This window comes from Bombus pascuorum, chromosome 10 (genome assembly GCF_905332965.1).
Source record: "Bombus pascuorum chromosome 10, iyBomPasc1.1, whole genome shotgun sequence".
Lineage (NCBI taxonomy): Eukaryota > Metazoa > Arthropoda > Insecta > Hymenoptera > Apidae > Bombus > Bombus pascuorum.
In genome coordinates, this window is record NC_083497.1 from 8,894,136 (window position 1) to 8,920,495 (window position 26,360).

General features: G+C 41.4%; 1 protein-coding gene across 18 annotated transcripts in view; it reads left to right on the forward strand.

The window, feature by feature from the left end:
* The window catches only part of LOC132911245 (forkhead box protein P1-like), a 216,469-nt gene that overhangs the window by 163,473 nt on the left and 26,636 nt on the right, over positions 1-26,360 (forward strand). Inside the window, exon 1 of one of the 18 annotated variants that reach the window (XM_060967753.1) lies at positions 69-95. The exons of the other annotated variants lie outside the window; for them this stretch is intronic. Coding sequence (XP_060823736.1) covers positions 84-95 — 12 coding nt within the window. The 5' untranslated portion in view covers positions 69-83. Of the gene's footprint in view, positions 1-68; positions 96-26,360 lie in introns of those variants that run through there. 18 annotated transcript variants of the gene reach the window in all.

Consider the following 26,360-nt stretch of genomic DNA (forward strand, 5'->3'; position numbering starts at 1 on the left):
TGGAACACAATTACACGCGGCGGAAACCGATCGTGACAGAAGTGAGTCAGAGTCTCGTGTCCAGTGCGTAGAATTGGTCGACGATGCAAGAAATCGTGTAAGTAAATGGAACGTTTACGATTTGATTAAAAAATAGACGTATTTGTGATCGATCGAAATACACAGTGTTTGCTTTTCAATCGAACTTTGAACAAAATGTCAGTCGAATTGCGTAATGTTCGCGGCCAACCTTTGAACAACGCAACGTGACTTGAGACGTAACATTTATTAATCGCGCTTACTTTTCGTGACGTCTTACGCCAGTGTATCGTAAACGTTTATCGTGTAAATAGCATGTAACACGACAGATGTTGACGTTTGATCGGATTCCTACTTGTTTCGTTATATTCGTCGAATTAACGAGCACGTCTAGCGTACGTGACGTCCGATCATTGATCGACCGTATCTACTTCCGTTTAGATATCGAATTTTATCTACGTTCGAACATATAAATTTTATTCAATGTCTCCACTGCATAAAGAGACATTTTTACATGTTTAAAGTAGAGACAAGTGCAAGAGAGGAATTAAAATCTTCTATTTTGGTTTATCCAAAACTCGCCAGTCTACTCGGTGATTCTTTACGACGTAAACGTTTATGCCGCTAGAAACTTGCTGAACTCTATTGGTCAAATGTAAGAAGGGATATAAAAAGTGGACGTCGGGAAACGATTTCATAAGCTTCGAGTCAGTCGTCTTTCGCCTCGATAGCAAGTTTTACGGTGACACAAAGTCGCAGCCTGGCTAGATGCATTTGCAAGCAATGGCCTGCAAGATGACCTGATAACAATCGCGATCGATAAGGAAAACAGCTTGCCGGACGATAAAGCGTAAACACTGCGTTCCCTTGACAGCATCGTACGGTCTGCCTGCTATAAAACGAGATAATACCGGCAATACTTTGTCGATGAAACGATCGCACTTAGAGGAAATTAATTTCTTTTTTTCCTCCACGAGATAATAACGTTCCATTGCAATAGGAAAATTGTCGTACATTACGCATTACCTACTTTTTTTATTCGTGCGATACAATTGCCAACGTATTGTGAATCACTGGAAGTTGACGATAAAACGTTAATGAAACGCGTGTCGTACTCGTATTACGTATAATTGCCACTTTTTCTCGGTGATTGCATAATTCACGGGATCAGAGAAACGATACACGGGTGGCAGTGTACACGCGGCATGTTTTCATGTAACTTCTTGCAAATTTACCGACTCCTATAATGGCGGGGTTATGAATATAGAATGGCAACGACATGGTTGAGAACTCGATGTTCTTTTGACGCCCCGTGCGCCAGCTATGTTCCTCCACGCGGCATCAATTTTCATATCGTGCATCGCGGGGAATTCTACCTTCCCTCTTGTCGCTAGTTCATCATGCGCAAAACGATTTTCGTAACTCGCCGTTTCTCTTTTTCCTCGTACTTTAACCCGAGCGACTAAATTAGTCGCCTGAACGAAAAAGTAGCTTGAGGTAGAGTAGTCTAAAAATGGACTATTTACTTATTTATCCTTAAACTTGATCGCTGTTATATTTAATTCAATCTACGATTAAATTTGAAACTGGAACCACTGTTCAATAGAATAGAGTGTACTACATCCTTTTAACATTTCCTTCGTTACTTTTAAAACTTGACGTTGCTGTTAATAGATTTATCAATATCATATTATATCAGATTCATCGATTAAGAAATTTAAGAAGATTTTGATCAGAAACTTTGCTATGTTTCATAACGGTGGAGTTAGGAAATTGCATGAGGTGTTGGATGCGGAGTGAGAATGATGCGTGCTGTCATGTCGGACGCGTGGCACGCACTGAGATCGGTGAACTCATCGTTGTGTCGGGTGTGTAGTGTATCGTCGGGCGCCGACGCTTGTCCCCTTCCCTTCAGGTCGCCCTTTCCTCTACCGGCCTCGTCCTATCCCCGCCGAAACCGCGAAACCTCGAAGCTCCATGCTCGAAAAGCTGAAAGCTCCTACCTGCTCGACAGTCGCGTGGCTACTGCGCCACCGTTCGCACGAAACCGCTGCGAAATATTGCCCATCGTTTTACGATATCGATACAATGTCCTATAACTCTAGAGGGGAGTCGATCAAACTTAGAAGTTGGTTTCGCGAACGATGATTAACCCTTAGAATCCAATAATTCCACTTTCTGTGGAATTCCTTCGTTACATACTTTTCAGTCATGTAGCTTTTATAGTATATCGAGGTCCTATAATTGATCATGAATGGAAAACCTATTTGAGGCGTATGACAATAACGAAGAGATGAAGATCTGATAGCTTCAGAATCTGACAAGATGCGTCTAGCATAGCTATGGTTTATACCGTTAAAATTCTTCCCCATGTCGCTTTCTTTATAACTGGAACTGCATTTTTATTGTTGGAATTCTTTCCTTAACGTTGGATTGCTTATTTTACCTGGAATTCCATCTTCAAAATTTCTGCGTTATTTCTTTTATTGCTGGAATCCTGCTATTAATGTCTTTACACGACTTTATGACTAGAATTTCTTTCTTTTCGTATATTTATGCTATTCATTTTGTTGCTAGAATTTTTTTATTAGATGTTCCAGCAAATTTCTTCTACCGCTAAAATCCTTTCTTTAGTGTCTTTACGTTGCTCTTTTTTAGTGCTGGAATTCCTATGTGGTGTTCTTGCTGATTCTTTCTTTTTATCGCTGGAATTCCTTCTACGATGTTTCTGCATTACTTTCTTTATCGTCAAAAATTTTGTTTGTGTAGTGTCCCTTGTACAGTTCTTTTATTGCTGAAATTCCTTTCTTAGTGCTGCTTCTTTTATTGCTGAAATTCCTTTCTTAGTGCTGCTTCTTTTATTATTGGAATTCCTTATTTAGTATTCTTACGCTAAATTTTCTGTTCGTATCGTAAAATCTACTACAAAGAGATATGAATATGCTTCCAATTTTTAATGCATATTCTACTAACATTAGAATTAGATAAATACCTCTACTAATGTCAGAAATAAATATTCACCCGAAAACAGTTCTATCTCGAATTTATTCTATTATAGTCATCCTGTATCTCCTCTAGAATATTTTGAAAGATTGACAGTAGTTGAATTTTATTTATAACGACGTCTCTTAGTACCTTAGTTTTAATTTACGTCATTAACTACTGCACCGTGACAACGAAAACGTTGAAATAAAAATCATTGATACATGATATTTTTAGATAAGTTTATAATCGTACTTTGAGCTAGAAGGAGACGGAGTTAATCGACAGGGAAAGAACTCAGCATTTACAAATCCCAATGATCTCAAGGAAAATGTAATTTGATACGATCTATATTTAATAGATATATAAAAATACTCGTACACACACAGGCGACAGATTACAGTCGAACGCTAATAGGTGCAGTTAATGTAAAATTTACCGGCCGACCAACGACTTGTACGCTAAATGCAGATGGGATGATGGTGTTCGGATTGATTTTTTAATTCGCTCTGACAATGCATATTATTACCCCCGCTGTGGTGGTTTGATCGATAAGGAAACCGCGGTTTTTGAATAATGTATCGGCCCATTAAAATGTAATCGGTCCGCGGCTGCTATTGCGAACACCGTTTCGCCTCGTGGTATATATATCATCGCTGAGTTCGAGATGCATCGCGATCCTGCACGTTACACCTCTGTATTTTGCAATTAGACGTCGTACACATGTGTGAAATGAGTTCGATCAAATATAACGCTACCGCACACGGCAATAGTAGCCGTGCAATGGGAATTAAAACGTTCGTTACATCGTACGAAGGCTGTCTCTATTATGAACCTCATGAAATTGTAATTCCGTGCAGGACGTTTATGTTGCAACGAACATCGAATCACGATCAAGTTTCAACGTAGCTGCGGGATATCGCCAAGGAAAAAGCCACTCTTTGATCCAGCAAAGTCGATTAATTACCATCCGAAGAATCCGACCGAACTATAAGATAAATTCCAGGCAAAAGTGTTATCATCGGTAAGCCAGGCTCTGAAGAACGACCGGGTGTACTCGCTGGCGAAATATCGCGGCTAACTTGGGAACGAGAGGCGTGTAGAATTTACACAAGCAAATTACACTTCGCCTATATGAAAGCGGTAATTATAAATCGGCCAGTTGGAAACGGCGAATTTATGGGAAGGGTTGCTAGGGATGGCTAGGAGGGCCGAAGAAACGGCCGAATAGTAAAACGCTGTACGATAGAGACACTCGCCGAACGTGGATAATTAGCTGGTATTCTAACGTCGTATTAAAACATAGAATAGGAAACTTTCTAATTAAACTATCGATCGGTAACGAACCAACGATAACACTAAATATCTCCTCTTTCGATAACATTTATGTATCAAATTCGCTGCCCCATCGAGACGATGTTTTTAATAGTCAGAAGAAAACACTCGGCTCAGAGGATTTCTATATCTCGAGTAAATTTCGAAGACGAAAAAGAGAGGTGGTAAAACGGCGAATAATTCGTAGGATCGTCGAAACGAGACTAACGAAGAACACGTGGGAGGAACGATTGGGGGTTGGGTGATAGCAGCGGGTCAGGAATAATCCGCTCTCAGGACGGAGGGGGTGAAAAGTTCGTAGAGGACGCGAGAGAAAGAGAAAGAACACAGAAGGGGAGCAAGTTGTGCTAGATGATATCCAGAGGATTATTCTCTCCCAGTCGCATCACAAACTGCCGTGACAAATCGCCCTATACTTTATGAGACAAGTCTTTCTTCTGCACAGCCACTCACTCCTGCGAGGCATATATCACCCGGTCGTCGATATATTATCGCCGCGACGCCTACCGTCGCGCAGTGTCAATACACGATGCGACGAAACAAATAGGCGGACCTGGTTTTCTCTCTCTTTCGTAGGATTCCTGGGGAATCACGAGAGCACCAGCCGCGTCAGACAAAATCCTTCGTGGATTTAGATCCGGAAGGATATATAGGTGGCTCTTGGAGAAGGATCGATGCATCCGAGTGCGTGAAAAAAAATTCGGCCCCTGCACGTAGCCGTTCGAAACGTTTTTGCTTAGTCGATTTCAGGATTTACAGCACGGACTATGTGAGTTCCCTTTCTTAATAAAGAACCTCCCTTCTCGATACGACAGCGAAATAATTGTACAGTAGAATAGGCTTGTCTGACTAGCGGACCGCCATATAAGGAAATTTACTGATGATTTTTGAGTGTGAATATTTATATAGGTTTATTTCAAAGACTCAGTAGAAAAGTAGATCGGATATATTTTTTCCATAAATGAGGATACAATATATGCAATCCGCATTGATCCAAAGTATTGTATTTGAATTTCTGAGCTTCCGTGGAAGTTACAAAATGTTACCCTCGCTACTTCTGCCCTAAGCTTCGCATTTGTTATTTCACTATTGTATCCGAAAGATCATTAAGATATTAGCTTGGTAGCAAAGTAACATCGCTTTGGTTGATATAAAAATGAATCGACTCATATACTGTCATATATTGTTTTATTTAATCAATTACATAATATTCGTAATTTTTTACATGAAAGCTCAGCTCCTGATTACATCTAATTCGATAACAATTAATTTCTCACAAGAGAAAGATTTATCCTGTGGAAGAATGACTCTTCGCGGTACAGCCACGCGGATTTCCTTGGAAAGTCTTGGTGAATGACGTTGCAGCCGGCCATCACAATCGCGGTAGACACTCGACGTGGTCCGACGTCTGCCCGGAACGTCTAGAGCGGTTAGAAAGGTTTCGAACGCGCGAAAAGAGCCAGAGAAACCGTCTCTCCCACTTCTTACTTTCTCCCTTCCTCGAACTTGTAAACTCCCCGTGGTACGCACGGCCAACTGTTCTCTGGGACTTGGTAGGGATGACGGCTGGAGGTTAGAGTCCGGGACAGCGGGAAAAGTCTTTAAAAGGGCTGTAGCAGCGTAGGTAGAACTGACTGAGAGATAGGTGAATGAGTACGTGAGTACATATTTGTTTAGCTAGAAGCACTCGCTCGTTTTATCTTCATCCCTCCTCCACACCCTCTGTTTCATCCTGTCCTTCTTCTATCTTGCCACGGTCCTCTGCGCGCACGTTTCTCTTTGATTTCGTCTGTTTTCTGGACACGCGGTCCGTTTTCCGTGCCAGTTCGCGAATCCAATGAATGGATAAACCGCACGGACGAATCGTACCAAGGCGAAACTGCTTCCCTCGTAATCTTCCTACATTCTCGAGGTAGATAAAGGGTTCTTTTTGGCCGCGGCGACAACCAGAATCCAGTTAATTCTCCACACTAATGCGTTGAATGCGGCCAACTCGTAACGACGTAACTACGTTCGCTTGTATCGTCGACCTGATTGATTGGGCCTTGAAAATATGGTGGACGGTTGACCCACTAACTCTGTAGGCGAAATAAAATGACGCGATTCGTTGGTGGGAAGCCAGGGAAATTAATGGAAAGTATAAAATGAGAAAATTTTACGACCTTCTGTCTTCCGAACGATTTAGCCTCGAACGTGGTTTCTTGGAATTCAACTCCTTATCTGATGATATCAAAAATTTATAGCCGTATTTATATCGCTGTCTTGTATATCTTGTTACAATATCGGTTTATGGCTCTGATTTTATAAAGATACGATGCATTTGTTACGAAGTTCAGTTTCGGCCTTATTATTAGGTGCAATTCGTCGTAAAGGATCGTTAACACCTCGTTATTGATCATTGTCAGATAAGAGGTCTACACGTAGCCAGACTGCAGGGTAGTAATTTCCATGATTAATAAGGGAACAATCAATTCTTCGTCTCTTACTGCCAGTAATCGAAACGATATCTGAAATGTCTCTGAAACCAGACTCTGAATCAATTTTAAATTGATCAATCAAAAAACGATTTAGATAAGTGATTCATATTACTCCACATAAATAATCCATACGAGATACGAAGCCCAGTATCAAGAAATTAGATACAAGTGACGTGTAGCATATCAATATGGTGTACAACGAACAACTAACTGGATTAGTAAGTTACTAGAAATATCGTAGGGCAAGGGGTGAATGAAAGAAACCCACTTTAGTAGCCTCGAGTTCAGTCAAATCTCAAGGGTGGAATCTGAATCAACCCCGATGACGATAAAAGCCTACGTTCGCGTGATTTTACGCACGTGCACGCGACTGAGCGCGGAGAAACGAACAGCCGGAGGAAAGAGAAAGGGAGGGAGAAGTGCCTTGCGATATTTTGTGGATACCTGATGGATTCGAGTGACCGGTGAATTTTCACAGGGCGAGAACGTCCAGTCGACGTTCGGCCGTGTGCACAGACTGAAAAGGAAGGTGTGAGGCGTGGGCGCGGAGCTGGTGCGCCAGTATAAACGACAAACGGACCGTGGAATCGTGGTTCTTTGTGTGCGCGCGTGTGTGCCTTTGCTCGTAGCAAAAGGGGGATCAGGAGACCGGGAGAGATGGAGGAGGGTGCGTCGTATATCGATACTCGCACGGTCGAGTGTTTGCAGCGATATTTGGTCCATTTCCATTTGCCGCACGTGGCGCGTTTACGGTTCACACCTCTTACCCGATCCCCCACCCCTTGGTCCACTTGCTCGTCACCCCGGCATTCGGCCGTTGCCACCCCCGCGTAATGGACACGCAAGGTGTTGGCGAGTATGCAAACGAAGCCGCTCGACCTTTCTGGAGAATTGCGAATAGGTGGACCGAAGGGTAGCCATGCTTGTTTGTCGATTTTTATACAAGCCGATAACCCTTTAAAATTCGAGTTATTTACTCTGTCCCGCTTTTTCTCTTATAATCGAAGAGAGCTTCCATTAAAAGATGGGGGTAAATTAATAGAAAAAAAGAACGAGGAATTTTCAAGGCAGAATTGTTCGAGTTACTTAAGTTAAAAGTAACGAGGCGAAAGAGCTACGATTCAAAAAGATTCAAGAATACGAGAGATTGTTTCAAGATGATGTTGGATGAGTAAGATTCGGAAGAATTGCCTAACATGTTCGAAGAATCGAATTCTCCTGTGGTGGACAGATCGTATATCGATTCCGCTTGGACATAAACGCGCTTGGTCCCGACTAGATGTTCGAGCGGGAAAAAAATTTAATATATCCAAATATATCACAGCACACACAGCAGCAGCAGCAGCAGGCGACGATCGGCCATTCAGGACTCCATAATTTGATATGCAGCGAAATCGAGCGAGAAAGCAGCGATGGGGTGGAAATGGTTTTTAGGGTGTGGAGCAAGGTGAAGCAAAAGGATGTCGCGGGGCCGAGAGGGTAGCAGTTACTGATGGGACGTCCCGAACAGATGTGGACATTATTCATTACAACTGACCAGCAGACTTTCTGAATACTATCGTCTTTGAGCGAAAGAAGACGTCCACTTCTTTCCTTGATCCCCGCCACTGACTTTCTCCGAAGACTCGATATATTCTTTTGCGTGTTTTTCATCCCATTTTTCTCTCATGCTTTCTTGAAATACGTGAAATTGAATCCGGATGCGTTCTATCCATCGCATAGTAATTTCAGCAATCGCGGTATTCGATATTTTCATTGTAAACGATCAAATTCATGGTGAATTTAGATAAAAAACAAGACTTGACGCTACCCCTTCTTTAATGGAAGTTAATTATTCCCGAGAAGTTAGCATTTTTCCAATACGTGATTTATGATACTTTCTAATTATTGTACAGTAATTTCAACAAATTGTAGTGTTCGATATTCTCAAGTTCACTGTAGATTTAGATACTTGCAGAAAAAAGAAAGATTATCGTCATCCCATTCTGGAAACTAATTTCTCTAGAAAAAAGTAGTGTCTTGAGAAAGAACGATCTGATCCCTGTATCCCAGTCTTCTGCGAGACTTTCCTTTCGTAAAAGACCGATATACATCACGCCCCTTCGCTTTCCACTCGCCCTTCTTACTCTTTATCTCACAATTTCTTCCACTGACCGCTAACTTTCACCTCTACGCAGAGACACGCGTGAAAATGGCCACGCGTTCGCTACATCACCGTGAATTATGTCTCGTTTCGTTCACTTTCATTCCCATCCTCTTGTCCTGTGTGTTCTCCATTTCTCTATCGCGTCCGTTGAAGGGTGACTAGCCCCGTAAACCGATTCTACTCCGCCACGTCGCTACCTGGCTTTATGGCTTAAACAAAACTTTCCTATATTACAAGTCCGTGAAATATGAATACGCTGGCAAAAGGGAAATCTAGACGGGTGGCGGAAAAGGGTGAGTGGGCGTCGGAGGGTTACCGGACGGCCGTGAACAGGGGGTGTTAACGGGGGTGGATCCGGTCACTTGCCTGCCATTACGGGTCCCGCGCACTGCCGTTGGCAAACCCAATTTGTTATCGACTTATTGGCCAAATTACTTACTATTACCGCAGATTTATTTCGCATATTAGTCCACGGCTACGCCCACTCGTTACGTCTCCATTAATTACCGGACGTGAACGCGTCCTTACACCGCTTTAGGTGCGTCTACGCTGCTCTCCTTTCTTAAAACCTTCTATCATTCATTTAGGATTTAAAGAATATTAAACTTCTATGATTTTCTTTGAACCATCCGGTTTTCTAGATTCAATTTATAATATTTTGTTATTGCTTCGTACGAGATTGTATATTTATTTGAATCGTTTTTATTGGAAGAATGAGGAAGGTACATATTTCATATAATACTGCACAAGTTTACCGCTACGAATATTAATCGACTATAAATTTGTAACATATTTGAAAAAATTAATCGATTTTAATCGATTTTCAGCTTGTTTTCGTTCGTTTACTCGTATTATTGGAGAATAGTGCTGTTTTTTTGTTACAGCTGCATTTTTAATTCCTAGAATTGGTATCTCTCTCGATAACAGACACATAGTGGACTTGATCCGTGTCTTTATTAAAAAAAAATATTGTAATCATTAATTTTTGATAGTCAAAGCGCAGCACCGCTGTATTTGAGATTAGTTTGTTCAAACATGTCGATATGAAAGGATTACGGTGTATATGGAGGGATTGTTTCCATAAAATAAAATATTTGTAGTCGATCGCGACGCGGTAGGATAAGGGAACCGATACACGTCGTTTTTATCGAGAGGGTTTGTTTTAAAGAAAGAGTGGGAGGGGTTCGGTCGTGCATTACACAGCTGGTGGAAACATCTTTTAGCCGGGATTATGATTCCCACAGTACGAAAGTGGCTGCGATGGAGTCGATGTAGCATCCTGGAAATTCCAGCGAGGCCGCGGCCTCTCTTTACACATACGAGCACTCTCACGGGCTGAACATACAATCAACACGCGAGTTTACCTTGAGTATTTTTCAAAGAACGATACCGCCGCGCGCTTCGAGTTCTTTCAATATCGACAAACTTCGAATAACTCGGAGGGGAAACCAGCGGTTATACGGTAAACAATACACACGACGACATTAACGGACCTTCAAACAAACATCCTGCTTTGCGTTCTTCTTGTTTGAGCTCTTTCGCCAGCAGACAAACCTTTTCGTTGAACCGTGGCGATCTTCACGTGCGCTGGCTTGCGATAGGAAAAATCGTAGGAAAAACATCGACCCAAGGGAGATTTTTATCTTTGATAATTCCGTTTAAATCGTGGAAAATTGATATGGAAGAAAATGGTTGAATATTAACGCGCATGATAATTGAAATATGAAAGACTCAATAAAAAAAGAAACTTTGTGAAAAGACATATTTTTACATTGAGATACTATATATTGTATACTTATTTTTGTTAACATACTGGACGACTATAACATACTCTAATCATAATTTTATTCGCGTATTAAAGAATACTTTAAATAACATCAAATCTGTCACTGAATAATCTTAGTCTACCGTATCAAAAAATGAGTGGGATTATCTTATATGATACAATAGAAATAATATTGTTAGTAATATTGTACAGGTTGTTATCTATGCAAGTTATCAGTATTGATAAATATCCCTACATAACAGTAACATGTTTGGAAATAAAATAAAAGAACTTGCACAAACTTTGAAAAAGAATTATGAAATGACGAAGGAGATGTCCACACCGTGTAATTTGTCAATTTACTTAATAAATTATTATGTAAAGGGAAATATAAATAAGAGAGCAGTAAACTCCGATGCAGTGTCCCATTACTTATACAATGCCAGGTTTAAAAGGCAGACCGCAGAATTAATAAAGTATTGATCACCTGGTGGGTTAGGAAAACAATTGGTTAGGAAGCGTAGATTACGAAAGAAAGTTACTTTGTAGAATTTCTCAGCCCCGCGGTGAGGAGGTTGACGAAGGATAGTGGCAACTCGGCCAAAGGACACAGCCAGGCGGAGTGAAAAGACGATAAAATGCGCCACGTGTTACCGGGCACTTGATATTCATGCACGTTCGTCCGTAGCACGTCGAACCTCAACTAACGGGTACCCGGCAATCTAATAAAGATAAAAAATAACGTCGACTCCTACTCTCTTGGACGATTCTCGCGACCCTTACCGGGCCGCGCGAGTTATATTGAAAAATATATATCTCCCCTATGCTGACCCATCCGTAGCCTGCATATAAACTACCCCCTTACGGAATCTGCGAGCAAGCGTCTACGAGGTATTAGAACGCTCGAAATGGTCGCGCCACTCTGTCACGGTCATTCCGTAGATCGTAGACTTTCCCTAACAGTTCGACATTTTCACTTTGGACATTTGCTTTCTTGAATTCACAACGCTGTTGTTATTGATATGTGATTTAGAAAGTAATCGAATATCAAAGTATTAAAAAATTAGAACGAGTAGAATAGTAGGTAGGAGTTGCGCGAATAAAAGTTGAAATTTGGCAAGATATTTCCAAGTTCGAAATTCGCAAAAGTGTAGGTAGTTTTCATGCGAATCATTATATGAAAATATTAAAGTATTAAACGAAGAGAAATTTTCTGATCTGGAAGGAAATGTTGTAAAGTTTGTGCAAAATATCGTGTATTTTTGTTCCGAAATAGGAAATAATATTTAATAATATAATATTAGTAATAGGAAAAAGTATTGAAAGTTTCATGGATAAGTTACGCATGTTTATAGAAGAGCAGGCTTTGAAATCGATACTTCGCACTTCGAAATATTTCTTACTTTCGCATCCTCCTTCAAACACTCTCTGATTACAACAAATTACGTTAGCATCTTTACTATCAACATCAACGTGCGCTGTACCAATTTCTTAAATAACTCTTTGATATCTTTGCTATCTTCGAAGTCCTTAGCCTCCATTCTCGATCCAGAAATAATTTGTTGTACTTTGTAACATCTTTTAATAACACGAGCGATCAAAAATCGTAAGAAGATGCGACTCGAACCGTAACGAAGTAAAAGATAGCAGGACACTGAGAAGAAGAGGAAAAAGAAGGAAGAAGCGACGGTCAGGACGAATGTTGACACATCTGTTCTCGACGGGCGGCGCTCTCCTTTCAACTTCATGGACCGCGTACGACTATTATTTATTTAATGCCTCTTATACCGCGTTACACAACTATTTACATAGAGTGGCTTGGTCTTGGAAGGATGGCAACGTCGTTGAACGAACGAGAAAGAAAGAAGGGGATGGCCATATGCGAGTCTTCAACGCCCACGTATCTCGAAGCTCGGCTCGGTTGTGCTTCGCGAGAGCACGCAGATCGACGCGACGGTGTACATAAGTGTGTACAAACGTGGAGAAACGCGGCCGATTTGTACAAACAATTCGACCCACATTGCCGAACTTGTACGCAACGCGGAATTTTCGCTCGATTCTCCGTATTAACAGTTTCTTGCTTGTTTGCTCGCTGCCCTCTTACTCCTCCGTACCATTGTTCCCGATATCTATTTCCAATACGTACAGCTCTACCTGCCTCTTCGATATCACGTTGCTGCTCTCTTAGATCACGATTTACCAAGGTTTAATTTTATCTGACCAATTGGTGTGTAAGATATAAGTAAAGATTAGTATGTTCATCCAATCTAAATATTTTTGTTAAATAGGGAAAGTTCCTGGGATTTGGTTGCATAAATTATATTTCTTTAGTTAATGTAACGTTTTAAAAATTTTAAAAGTGTGGGTGAAAAGTGTTTAGAAGCAGTAGGAAGGAACATTATACTTTTAGGAAACAGAGTTACATCTGGTATAACTACACTATGGGCGTTTAAATATTTATACGACATTTGAAAGTGTAAAAAGATACTAAATCCATATAATATGATATTAAAGCATCCAAGATAGAGTTCATCGTAGTTCATTTTAATATTTATTAGCTGGAATCCCTATTTAGATTTTATACGACTCTATAAATTTCTGTTTGATCTCTACTTCTTTAATTCCATTCATTAAAACGTTATATAAAAATTCGTAGTCTAAGTATAATGTGTCATACGATATAATAGGTGACTGTCATCGATATAGGAAATAATTTCTAGCATAAAAATTATTAATATTCATGTACTCAACCACCGATTTTACACTTCCTTTTTCGTGTCACCATATAAATTAATTATCAGTGCCCTATGGAAAGCCAGTGATTCAACAGAATAGATAGTCTTGTAAATTGAATTTCTCGTGCAAAACAAAAGCGCTGTGAGAATGGATCTGCGCGAAGCGTCTCTAATCGCTTGGAAATATATACGTGGGATCTCGCGTTGTTTATTACTCGCCTTGGAATACTCGAAAATCGTATTCGGAAGAAGGAATCGGACGATTCGTTCGGGTTGGAAAAAGGGGTTGCTACAAGCGGAATAATGTTTATAACGCCCCGGTTCAGTGGAATTCGGAATTTGTTTCTTTATCGGCCATAATTTTCTGGAATCTACACACGAATAGGTCCCGCGCGTTGTACACGTAAGAACAAGGGGGTGAGCCGGTAGTTTCGGATACACAGGCCGTTGTATTGAAAAGCGAAACGTTTCCCCCGATCGTATCGACAGTTCTCGGCGACTCTAAAATTTTATTTGGCCCTCTTTCGCGGGGAAAAATGCTTCTCGAGGTGCGAGCCTTCTCCTTGTTGAACGGGATAGTAACACCCCTTTCTTATAACTCGTAGACTGCCAGATTTTTACGTCGATAATATTAAATAAATATCTCGGGGAATCTCATTTTTGGAATATCAATGGTAAATCTTATTAACGGAGAAATAGAATGTTGTAGTTTAAAAATTTCACAATGAAATATCATGGACGATGGAACAGGACAAATTTTGATTCTCGCTCTATCGACACAAAATGTTTCATGAAACATGGACACTTTGTTGACCGATGTTTGATATTAACAACGTGAAACGCGACCAAACACATGTCCCGGTCAGATAGAGGAAAAAAATTGAAGCTTTTTATTCTCCCGGGCGTAACGTTCGAGTGACTCTTATGAAACAAAGTTTAACCGTGTTTACAGGGTGCGGCAGGGAAGCTTTGAACGGCATAAAACGAAATAGCGCTCGAATATATCTAGCATTGTGCGCAGGGGTGTGTTCGTGATAATTTGTTCAGCCAGAGTACATACATAGCTCACGGTGCATGTTCTTTAATTGAGGTGTGTTTACACGCGACGGGGAATTTCACTGGACGACTGTGACTTATCGCGCTTGAACGAGCCTCGTTCAGATAGGAATAAAAATTGAAACTAATCGATTCTATGATATTGCTCGTGCGTTTGTTAGCTATTACATAGTACTGTAATGAAGCACGATTATTATAGTTTTATTGGAAATTTACGACATTTATCCTATGACATATTTATCCTAAGGATACACTTCGGAGAAATAACCAAAGTATTTTAACAATCAATTATTCCTTACATCATGAAGTCAAAATATTTATTGGAACAATCATTAATACCAATTCCATGTTTCAGACTACTATTCATATGTTCTTAATGAAATAACTCTTATACGCACTTTCAGTTGACTGGTCTCAAATTTTATCGATATAATTATGATAGTAGTATCTCATTACAGTTTCATATAACACGCATGACAGATTCATAAAAATTTTTTACGGTAATCGTACAAATAATTTCATGAGTCGCTGTATCTTTATATATTTAAATCTTCTAAACTTCTCTCACCCCCGTTCCATGCAAATAAAAATTGAAATTAATCGATTTCCATACTTTGTCCTTTTCGATACTATGATGTTACTCGCGCGTCTCTTTGTCACCAAAACCGCGCTTCAAATTCTTCCAAAGAATCTCAGCTTTCATATATCTCGCGTGCTCGCTCCTAAAGACTTCTCACACCCTCGCCAGAGTTCAAGAAGCCGCCTCTTTCCAAGTCAGAACCGCGGCGTATAAACTTTTCATCGTGGGTGTCCGCGACGCTTGTAGCCCCCATAAAAAGCAGCAGCGCGAGCAATGAATGATAAGACGTTAAGACGCCCGGTCGCGGGGCCAGGTTCGATCTCTCGTTTGACTCCGCGACGATCCTTTTCGCGGTGGTTGGTTGCCGCGTGAAATAAGAGACATACACGCGGACGCATTATGTGAAAAATATGGTAATAATATTGCCGGGGCCAAGCAAAACAGGCGCCTTGCATATGAAATATACGAGATCGCGCCTGCAACTCCGACCCCTGTTCACCCACCCCCCTTCTCGTAGTCGCCCGTTCCAACATCTCCGTTGTTCCAAACGAGACACGGACCAACGACGACGATGGCAGCGGCACCTTTTCTCCCGGTTTTTCACCCTCGAGCCCTGCTATTCGCGTTTACTCCTTTTCTCTTTTTAAAGCACCTCATCCGGCGCGATCTTAGAGCGCACCCCGGATTCCGCTGGCTTCGCTGACGGAATACAAATGTGACTTTCGTGTACCGAGACGAGCAAGCCTTCCTCTCGCGATCACGCTTCCTCCTTTCTCGCGCAATTCCCGGCGAATTAGCGAGGAAAAACAGGGGAACCATCCCCTCTGCTGCTTCCTTTCTCCTCGACTTCCCGGCTGAGACGTGATTTACTTAGAAACATCGTCGATGGAAATTCTTTCAACCTAAGGAATTCTTATTTCATTGGCTAGATGCTACGTGTCTTTGAGGTCAGGTGAGACGATGTAAAATTTGTTGGCCGTGTGAATTGTTTTCTAGAGATTCATTGGATTCATTGGTAATTTAATAATCGTGCGCGATCGTAAAGAAATTGGAGGAATAAATTAACCGCCGGAGGTGAGAGCATGCGGGTATCTTCGGTGGTCCGAACATTATCACCGGACTAGAGTTAAAACGATTACTGTGTTTAATATTCATTTCGTTCGCCGTCTTGAATATTAATGTCGATATTAAAGAGAGGGAAGAAGAATCGGGCGTTAAGGCGCCGTAAGAGTACGAGAAGGGGTGACAGGATAAATGAATGTAAACTAGCGAAACCTCTACTCTGCTTGAAGAAATCGAGCTTGGTCTCTTTGTGGATGTACAACAGATCGTTTCTAGTCAGAAAACCACGCGGAATTCTTTTCATTTCTGCAGAAATCCCAGCTTTAATCGGCGAGCTTTATTTTCGCGATAAATCGAGCTGGTCTGATCCATCAGTTCACGTCGCGAACTTTCATTAGTAAAACAAGCGACCACCCTTTCGTGGTGTTTAAAAGTCGCCTTATACTTTTCTCGATATTTCCCCGGTCGTCTTCCTAATTCCTGAGCTCCGAACAACCTGGCATTTTTCTCACCCCTTTCCGACCATCCCCTATCCAACGACGTACCCTCGCATCCCGCCGCGTGAAAAATATCGGACAATTTTCCAAGTCGGAAAATCTGCTGTTGCCGGACTTAATTGTATCATCAGAGGAACTGCTCCGCTTCTGGGACTTGAGTAATAGCGTATAATTTTTAACCGCGATTTCATCCGATGCCTTGGCCTCCAGCTCGCTTTGGAGAGACTCTTAATTCTTGCCACGACAAATTTGGTATTCTATCGCGTTAAGAATTCCAAGAATAGCACAAATGACTATAGGATTCTTTGAGAAATGAATGGAAATCATTTTGCGAGGTATCAGAAGATGCGAAGTACGAATTTCGTGTAGGAAACTTTATGTTTCGTCGCGAAGAAGCTTTCAGAAAGACTCTTAATTTTCGTCACGGCAAATTTGGTATCCTGTCGTGTAAAGAATTTCAAGAACGCTGGAAATTACCACAATTCTGTATTAAATTATGAGAGATACTTTTGTCAAGTATCAAAAGATGTAAAGCACAAGTTGGAAGCAAGAAACTTCATGTTTCTATCTAAAGGAGACACCAGAAAGATTATGAATTCTTGTCGCGACAAATTTGACAGATACTCTGTCACATCAAGAATCCTCAAAATACCACGATTCTCCACAAAGCGATTGGACATACTTTTGTCAAATGTCAAGAGACAAAATATTTTAGACTTAATGTCTGAACGTACAAATACAGGAACAAAGTTGAGTTGCTCGTTGGAAGAGGCGACGGGTGACGAGATTCGAAAAGAAACAAGATATTCCGAGGACGAGGGTGACGATCACCCTTGCGATATCTACTCGTGGAGCACCGGAAGTGAGCAGAGAAGCGTAGGAATGCGAAAGCGACAAGAGGCGTTGGAAAAAAAGCAGCGGGCAGACACGGCGACCGTATGGCACAAGCAGAGAACAGAGGTCCGACGTCGGCCTGACGGACTCTCTCCCGTTTGTGCAAACAAACCAAAATGGACTGCGAATAAATATGCGTCTACGAGCAAAAGCGAACGCCCGTATGCTTGGTCATGATCCGTCCATGTACGAAGAGGGACACCAAGAGGGTGAGAAGAGGGAGAGTCGCGCTACGCGAGGGGGGCGGAGTACGTCGGGGATTTAGGGACTTTAATGGAGCTCGTCTGGCCGCGACTAGCAGAAAAGGAATTCGCTACTTTCCATTATTCACTGCCTTCCTTTCTGTCTCTTCTCCGACTGGTTCTCCTTCTTCTCTCTTTTCCTCTCTCTTTCGAAACGGCAAACTCTGAACTCTGAATTGCTAAAAAAGCATCGATGGCCTCTAGATCGTGCCACGTATTGTTCGTGCGTTTCTATCTGTACAGTTTCCCGGCCTTTACGGACCTGAACTTCTGATCGCTTGACCCGAATATTATGCATTTATCAATTATCATTAATTTGTCAATTATTAATAAAAAATTGAGGGGTTTCTTATTTATGTACGTATGAAAGTATATTGTATGTAGGTTTACATATATGTATGTATGATAAGACGTATGATTAGACGAAGAAAAATGATTATGGAATGTGTCAGTGATTTTTCTTTTGGTCAATCGTTCTCGTCAAAACAGAAGTATAGTCAATTAAAACGCAGATCAGTTACAACGAGACCGGATAATCGAAACTCTACCGTGTGCTATGGTCTATTATTTCTTAAAGTATATTTCAGTTTTATAAGATTTCTTGTCGATGGATTGCTGTTGCGATTAATACAGTTGCGAGTATAAGTTTTGAGATGCGACGAGACTTGGAGTTGCTACCCCCTGTTTTTCGCTGTCTGGCAAAGAAGCAACGAAATCCATGGTTCAGAACGTCGAGGAACGATGAAAGCTTCTTTTATAATTCAACCGGCCACTAATTGATACTGAATTATTAACCGGAACGAAAGTAAAACACGGTGCGCAGGTTATACGGCGATTGCCTAAGGATGCGCGTAGACACCAGTTTCCGGCACAAAGGGGCCTCGAACATTGTTCTAAGAAAACAACCGTCGTTTATCCAGACGTGTCTTCTGCTTGTATAAACCGTGTCGATATTAATTTCCCATCGTTCTCTCTTGGCACGATTCTTCTGAGACGTTTACGCTCTTCAACCCCCATCTAGGAACTAAGAGTTTACACACCAAGAAGAAGAAAGCTGCACTGCGTTTACTATGCGCCTATTATTATATGGAAAAAAAATAGAAAGAAAGAATAAAGAAAAATAGAATCTTACGATTCAGCGTGTACCATGATGGTAAAGTTCGATTTAAAGTCGAGATCCTTTGTCCTAAAAACAGCGGCCCTCGTAATTTTTTTCCTTCCCGCGTGAGACGCGCGAGATGATTAATAGCAGGAAGACGAAGAGAAGAAGCGAAAGGCACGAGGAAAGAATTGCACGATTACCCGAGTACAAACCTTGGCTGGGCCGCTGATGCAGTGGAGGAAAGGAAAAGCTGACTAAGGCAAAACCGTTCTCCAAACCCCTCTAACACCCTGCGCGCCCTATCCACTCCTTTCTCCTGTAAAGTCTCAAGGGTGGAAAAGAGTGGGACGCACGCTTACCACCAAGTGGATGTAATTTTTCCGTTGTTTGATTTTCATTAACGACTGGTAGCCCACAGGCTTGCAACGGTGTGCTTGTGGCCTCTGACGATGGAAGAGAAGATGGGGTCAAGAAACAGGGAAATTATGGGCTACGCCAAACAGATACATCCTTTATTTCATTTTCTTCGACGGGCCAAGTAGGAAATTTCGCCCCCGAGAGAAAACCAAAGGGGGATCAAGGGGAGGGAGTGGCTAATGGCGAAAGTTAGCAGCGTACGGGGGAAGAAACAAAATATTTCGCGTTTTATCGCTGCTTGTCATCGAGGGGATGAAGGGTAAAGAGAATCTATCGGTAAACGAGGCCAGAGCAAGGATAATGGAATAAAGTTTGCGTCCATCGAACATGAAATTGAGTAATCACGAAAAACATACTATTTCGTATTGTTATTCGATAAATCGTGACTATCGGATTTCAGGAGAATTTGGATTTTTATTTAACTTGCGCAAATATTTACACTATTGAATACAGATAAATACAATACGACTTTATTTATTTGAACTTCCTGAGAGACAAACCAGTTTACAAAAATATTCCAATGTATTATATGTGTTATACGAAACGTCATAATCATAAAAGTATCTAAACAGTTCCTTATCATCGTATTAAGAAACTTCAATATTCGGTGGAATCATCTTTAACACCTGCTATATGTTTAAATTACATATGCCATACGCTAATTTTCCATTAAACATATCTCTAAAGTAAATGTCTTGTAACTTCCACATACATTTTTAGATTAGTTTCAAATTTTACTCATATAATCGTTGCAGTCTTCGTCTCATTCTAGTGTTAATGAAATTTCAAAATATTTTATATAACACTCACGATACACGCATAAAGGATTTCTGTGTTATCATCGAGTGTGTAAATGTTCAAATACTTTCACGAGTAACATTTCGTTCGTTCGTATCGGAGAGTGAAGAAAGAAGGAAAAATTCTCGAAGGCTAACTGTGTACCGTGGAGAAACAACGGTGCACGTTCACCGGTGCACGCATAACGAAAATCGCTGAACCGATGGATGTAAGCAAACCCGCAGAATGCCGAAATTACTCTCTTCGATGCACCCTCTGTCCCAGCTTCCTCTGTTATCCGTTCTCGTTCTCACCCTCCGCCGATCTCTCCCCAATTTTCCGACCCCCTTCGCCCCTTTCTCGTGCTCTTTCGCCACGCGCTCTCTGCCTCTGGACACCCCCGACCTTCTGTATCTCGCCTACCCAGCTGCGACACTCCCAACCTCTATGCGTTAATTCTTGTACATACAGACAGCGGATACCTACGGGAAAGGGTATACTTCTGGCAACGTTTACCTTGCATAATGCCGCCCCAATCTTTGTTTCCTTCTATCCGGTTCCGTTTTCCCGTGATCATTCTTTCGCTCGTACGATTGTGGTTTCTGCGTTGCTGACTTTATTTTTGTGGTTACGAGGATGTCTATAATTTACTGGAAGAATTTTTATCGTATTAGGTGGTATATTTGAAAAGTTTGAAAATTTGACGAGACGATATGACTAAATTTTGCTGTATTATCGATTGAAAGCATGAATCCCAGAATCGCTAATAATTTCTATCGATTCTAATTATAATGAAGCATATCAAAGTAAAAGAAATTTGATATAAATCGCGTATATTCAAAGTTTGAAATAACGAATAATTAATACGATGAATAATATGACGAATATTCGTGCGACTTTCATAGTATTCGATATTGATAAAATTTAAGATAATTCTATTAAAAAATTGGAAAATTGCTGCAGTTCTCCTCTGGAAAAGAACACTTCGAACCAAAACTAAAATTTACCAAAGAGAATATCTCAGTTCATGAACGAAAGGCGCACAATTGTGCGATAAAAAATTCACCGATAGTGTCGATCTCTTTATTAGATAGAGCAGTCGAATTGACACAAGGTAAAAGGGGATTGAAAGCGAGATCGAAAGCTGAGATCGTACGGACATCAACGACGAGCGAATCCTACTAATTGATACCCGTGAAAGGCCGCCTCTGTACATTGTCAATTGACGATTGGAAAAAGACAAAGTCTAGGGGGTGAAAGGCAGTCGAGGTGGGGTGGTTGGTTGGGGCCAGCTGAAATGAACCTACGAAACGATAGAACGAGAATCGAAGCTAGGTAACAACACGGAACGAGAAGAGGAGGAACGACTACGACGACGGGAGCTGGAGTTTTTGAGAGGCTGACGAACCAATCACGGGACCATCTATAATGTACACAGGCCGTTAACGATGGAGCCCAGAGACATTCCGTTCGCTTGGTTCTAGCCATTTTCCAAATATCCAGCTGGCTAGTGAGTCGTCCCAGGAAACCTACTACCCCTACCAGGCTTACTCACCCTTTTCTCTTTTCTATGGATCTCTTCCTAGTCGCTGGACCGGTCCGTCCATCCAACGCAGACGTTCCCAGAATCGTTAATTCCTCTCAATATTGCAGGATCCTTTTCGAACAAAGTCATTGGATCATTTAGATGTCCTCGTTTCTATCGAATAGCTACGACCCATCGGGTTTCTGGGAAATTTTCGTATTAATCGGTTAATCAATTTGTTGATCGATCGAGTTATTTTTCTAGTCCAAGTCGTTGAACTTCTTTAATTTTTGCTCGTGTTTCTTATTGATCCGAGAATCGTTATAGGTTAAGGTAGGATTATTTGTGTCAAGCAAAGTAATTTGCTAAATTCGGTTTTTAATTAAAGACAATTTTTAAGTTACCTATATTAGTAGTGGAATAAATAGTAAAATTGTGAAATGTTTTATTAATTCTTACGTATATAGTGCCTCCTCACTGACTCAAATAACCGTACCATAGATATATTCCAATCATTTTCTCGTTTTTGTTTCTTTTTTTTTTTTTTCTTTTTTGTTGAACCTCAAATATACCATATTCTTTCATTATGGTATTAATGACTAATGGTGTCTCGTAATACACAATTTGACCAATTTGTGCGAAGTTCAAGATCGAGTTTTAAGATGTTGAAGCTCAGATGGCTCGAATGTCCTTACCTCTTACTATATGGCTAAGATTGGTTAGAATTTTCAGACGTGTCTGAACTTTGGAATAGCTAGAAGCAGCACAGAAATTAGTAACTTGGTATAGAATAAGGGTAGGGAAGTAATCGGCGATAGTGGAAGAAGAGGCAGACGTGTCTTTCGAAAGACTCGTCAGTGTCCAAAGAGACACGCATAGTTTCTCTAATTCTGAATTATTCGACGAATTCATAGGGACTGCGTGCCGCGACGAATGACGGAAAACGGGGCCGGGAATAGGGACTTTTCGGAGTAATTTGTATTCCACATTTCACGTGGAACTGCACGAGGGGTGACGAGTGCTCCTTCTCCGTGTCGCGTCCTTCGTCTCTCTTACTTTCCTGCTCTCGTTCACCCTGTTCGGTGTGTTCACACTGCGGTCTGCTCTCACCCGGAGAGAGACTTACAGTCGCACGTATATAAACGGCGGCCAGGGAGTAACGTCTGATTATGCGAACGCATGGCTGGTCGTAACGCGATTTAATATTAAAATATTATGACAAACGTCAACAGGAGGCGGGTGTAAAGAGACGCGTCTCTGATTGGCCGTCGACGTGAATACGAAACGAGAGACGGGGACATCTCCGCGCAACCCTTGTTTTGTACCCCAGGCGCTGCTCCATTTTCGACGCTGTTCGGGCAAACGACTTTGTGCGTTTCGATAAATTGCTCGAATTTTAATCGCCAGACTGCAGACGTTTATGCAAAGTTATATTTTTTGAACACGGTTAGACGAATGGAAGCTCGAATGTTATAGTGATATTTTCATAATACTTTCCTTTGAATACATTGTATCTTTTTCAGTGTTATATATGTTATATAAACATCATTTACTTCTGGATTGGTTTGACAAAGTCAAACGAAAGTTATTCAGCGATTCATCGAAATTGTAATATCTTAGATCAAACGTCAATTAGACGTCTATCAAATTTTAACAAAGCTTTTGGATTTTCTAATTTTAGTAGTGAGAAGCCGGGATAGTAGCATGGTGAGGAATCGATGTTATAAAAAAATGATATGTCTTAATTTTCCTATAAAAAGACGAACATGGACGAAGGTCGCGTTTCTAATGAAAGTCTTCTGTTATAATCGAAAATGAAATTTTGAACGTTGTTACATAAAAGTTCCTTTCGTTTCTCCCAGTTTTTCTGATAATTGTTCTGATAATTCTGATAATTATTCTAATGAATCACCGAATAATTTTGGTTTTAATAGATGCAAAGGAGAAAAAAAAAAAAATACACGCGAGACAGGTAGATTTCCTTTTTCATCGGTTACAATTTAGGCGGCCGATTAAAAACGTTGCGATATGAAGAAATTCCGGGTGCGTTCGGTATTACGATGTTAAAAATCAATCAAACAGCGAGTACGCTCTCGGTCCATGGACAGAGATCCGAGCGGGAATTTTAATCAATACATACATAATAGAACATTCTTGCTATGGCGTATCGCGGCTATGAAAATATCACGGTTAACAGATCCAAAAGGGATGTTCAATATAGAACGCGAGGGAAAGCTAGAAAGTAAATCCGATTCGGATTTGTGGAATAAACGGATCGACAGTGCAAATCGCCGAATTTTTTCCCCTGGACAACGCTCTTTCTTTTTTTTCCTCTCTCCCCGTTTTTTTATTTCTTTCCTGTAACAAGTGTTCCGATGACGTTCACGGCAACTCTCTGTGCGTGCAGTTTAATTGGCGCGTATAAAACGACGCTAAATAAACATTCCAGATACCGTGGCAACGTAACGAGTCGAACATTCACGATACCCTATCGATTTCCATCGAACTGAATTCAAATTGATCGAATTCCACCGTCCCAAACGCGAAACTATCCTTTCTCCTCAAACTTCTCTTCTAGGCTATGATCGTAGCGGGTGTGCTTTCTGATAAAATTAGGCTTCTGATAACGCCAGAACAATCAGTATATAGATTCGAAGACCCCATGATTACAATGTTCTGTGAACATTAATCAAGTCGATAAATTAAAAAGCAGAAGAAGTGATTAAGACGCTATTTTTTAAATTTATCTTGAAATTTGGTATGAGTGCTGTCATCTTCTGATAATCAACGAACTCATGGAAGTAAGTAATTTATTTATCGAGAATTGAACATTAACCATGTACTCATGTAATGAAACTAAGGAACGAATATTCTTGTGAGTATATTCATTTCCATCTTCAAATATCTCGTTCAGGCCTCCATTGCAACCACAAGCTACATCTTAGCTACATCTTTTTTCAGATACTTTATTTCCTAGTTCCTTCAAACACGCATCCGCCGTAACCATAGCCTCAGACATACCAATTCGCGAGGAAATTATCTTTCGATTCCGACTACAAATCTCCTCGGTATTCTCCTCGCGACACTCCCGTCTCGATTCAAATAAACAAGCAATCGCCGCAACCTCGAATGTTACTTCTCGCCATCGAAACGAAGCTCGCGTCAGGCTGTCGTATATTTCACGAAATGTTGGGTGACTCACGACGAGTGCCATGGGAGCGGCACTGTGCGCAGCCACAGATAGTTTCAACGCTTTTCAAAGACAGATGAAGCGGAAGACGAAGCGAGAGGATCGAAGAGATTTCAACCAAAGGGGGGAAATCGAAAGTATAAAGACGGAAACCGAGGTCTCCGGAGAACTCATATACACAGGCTAGGCGGGGGCGTACAGTAGTTTGGTGCGGTTCTCTCGGGGCGTAGGGAGAGGTCAGGGGAGCTGGAATAAATCCAAACAGTAAACAGAGAGAAAAAAAGAGCAAGAAATATATATCTATATATACGGATATATATATATAAGGATCGCGGGGGTGGATGGTTGGTGAAAATCCTAATATATAAAAGATATGAAGGTCTGGTGACGACGATGAAACGGCCATGTAGCAGTGGAGCAGCGCCGAGACTGAAGTCGAAGGAGCCTTCGGGATTCAAATAAGTGGCGTTACGGTGGCCAGGGAGGGAAGGAAAGGGGTCGAAGGAATCTGAACAGCCAACAACAAGCGCGGCTCCCCGACCTTTATTTAACCTTTTCTTAAAAGAGTCTTAGGAGTCCCTCTTATCTGTAGTCGATGGCCCTTCAAAGTCGGCTCTTATACTTTCATTCTTTCTGTACCCTTATATTTTTTTCCTTTGGCCCCGTTCGTGTACACACGTCGAGCTTGCTCGTCGTTACCCCTCTACACCCCACTCCGCACCCCCTTGGCCCCCATTTTTTTCGTGGGCTGAACCCACCCTCTACTTCGTTTCGCCCGCGATTTTTCCACCCCTTTCACCCTATGGTGACACGGCGACGTTGGACGTTCAAGATTCTTCGTTTCTTCGTTAAAACAGAAGCAATCGAAGCGAGACAGAGCGAAGAGAGCTGAATAAGAGAAGGAGAAACGAGCTCGGTATTAATTAGCGAATTAAAGGATCGCGATCTAGGCGGGGCGGTGCGTCTCTGGCTAAAGTGGATTAAAACCTCCTACCGATCGTTGCTTTTCATTAATTTCGTTGAGTAAACGGCCCTGTCGCTCATGCTCTTCGTCTCTCGAATCATTTTTTATTGTTTTTTCCAAGGCGACCGAGCCGACTCCTCGGGGACCTCGTTTCGAAAAATTCTTTTCCCGTGGTATTTCGTCTCCGTCGAACGAAGAAACGTCGTGCGTAAATCGACGAACCGGACGGGAACACAGGACGAGCTTTCCTGAGGAGAATCAGCGTGGATTTTCCAGCGGCGACTCCTCCTCTGTTTTTCCACGACGCGTTTTTTCCTTTCGCGTCGGTCCGCTTCGAACTTCGGAGACGAAACGCCACCACTCCTGACTAAACACTGATAACGCCCTGCGCCTCCACGTCGGGACTTTCTTTGCATGTTATAAACATACGTAATCGTACACAAATAAGATTAGCATAGGACTCGCGGATCAACCAAGAGACACACTCGCTTTTCACGCTCGAAGAAACAATCGCGAGGCTGACTTTCCATACTGGGAACGAGAAAAACGGTGGAGCAGAGCAGAAAGGAATCCGTTTTAAATTTATCTCTGACGGA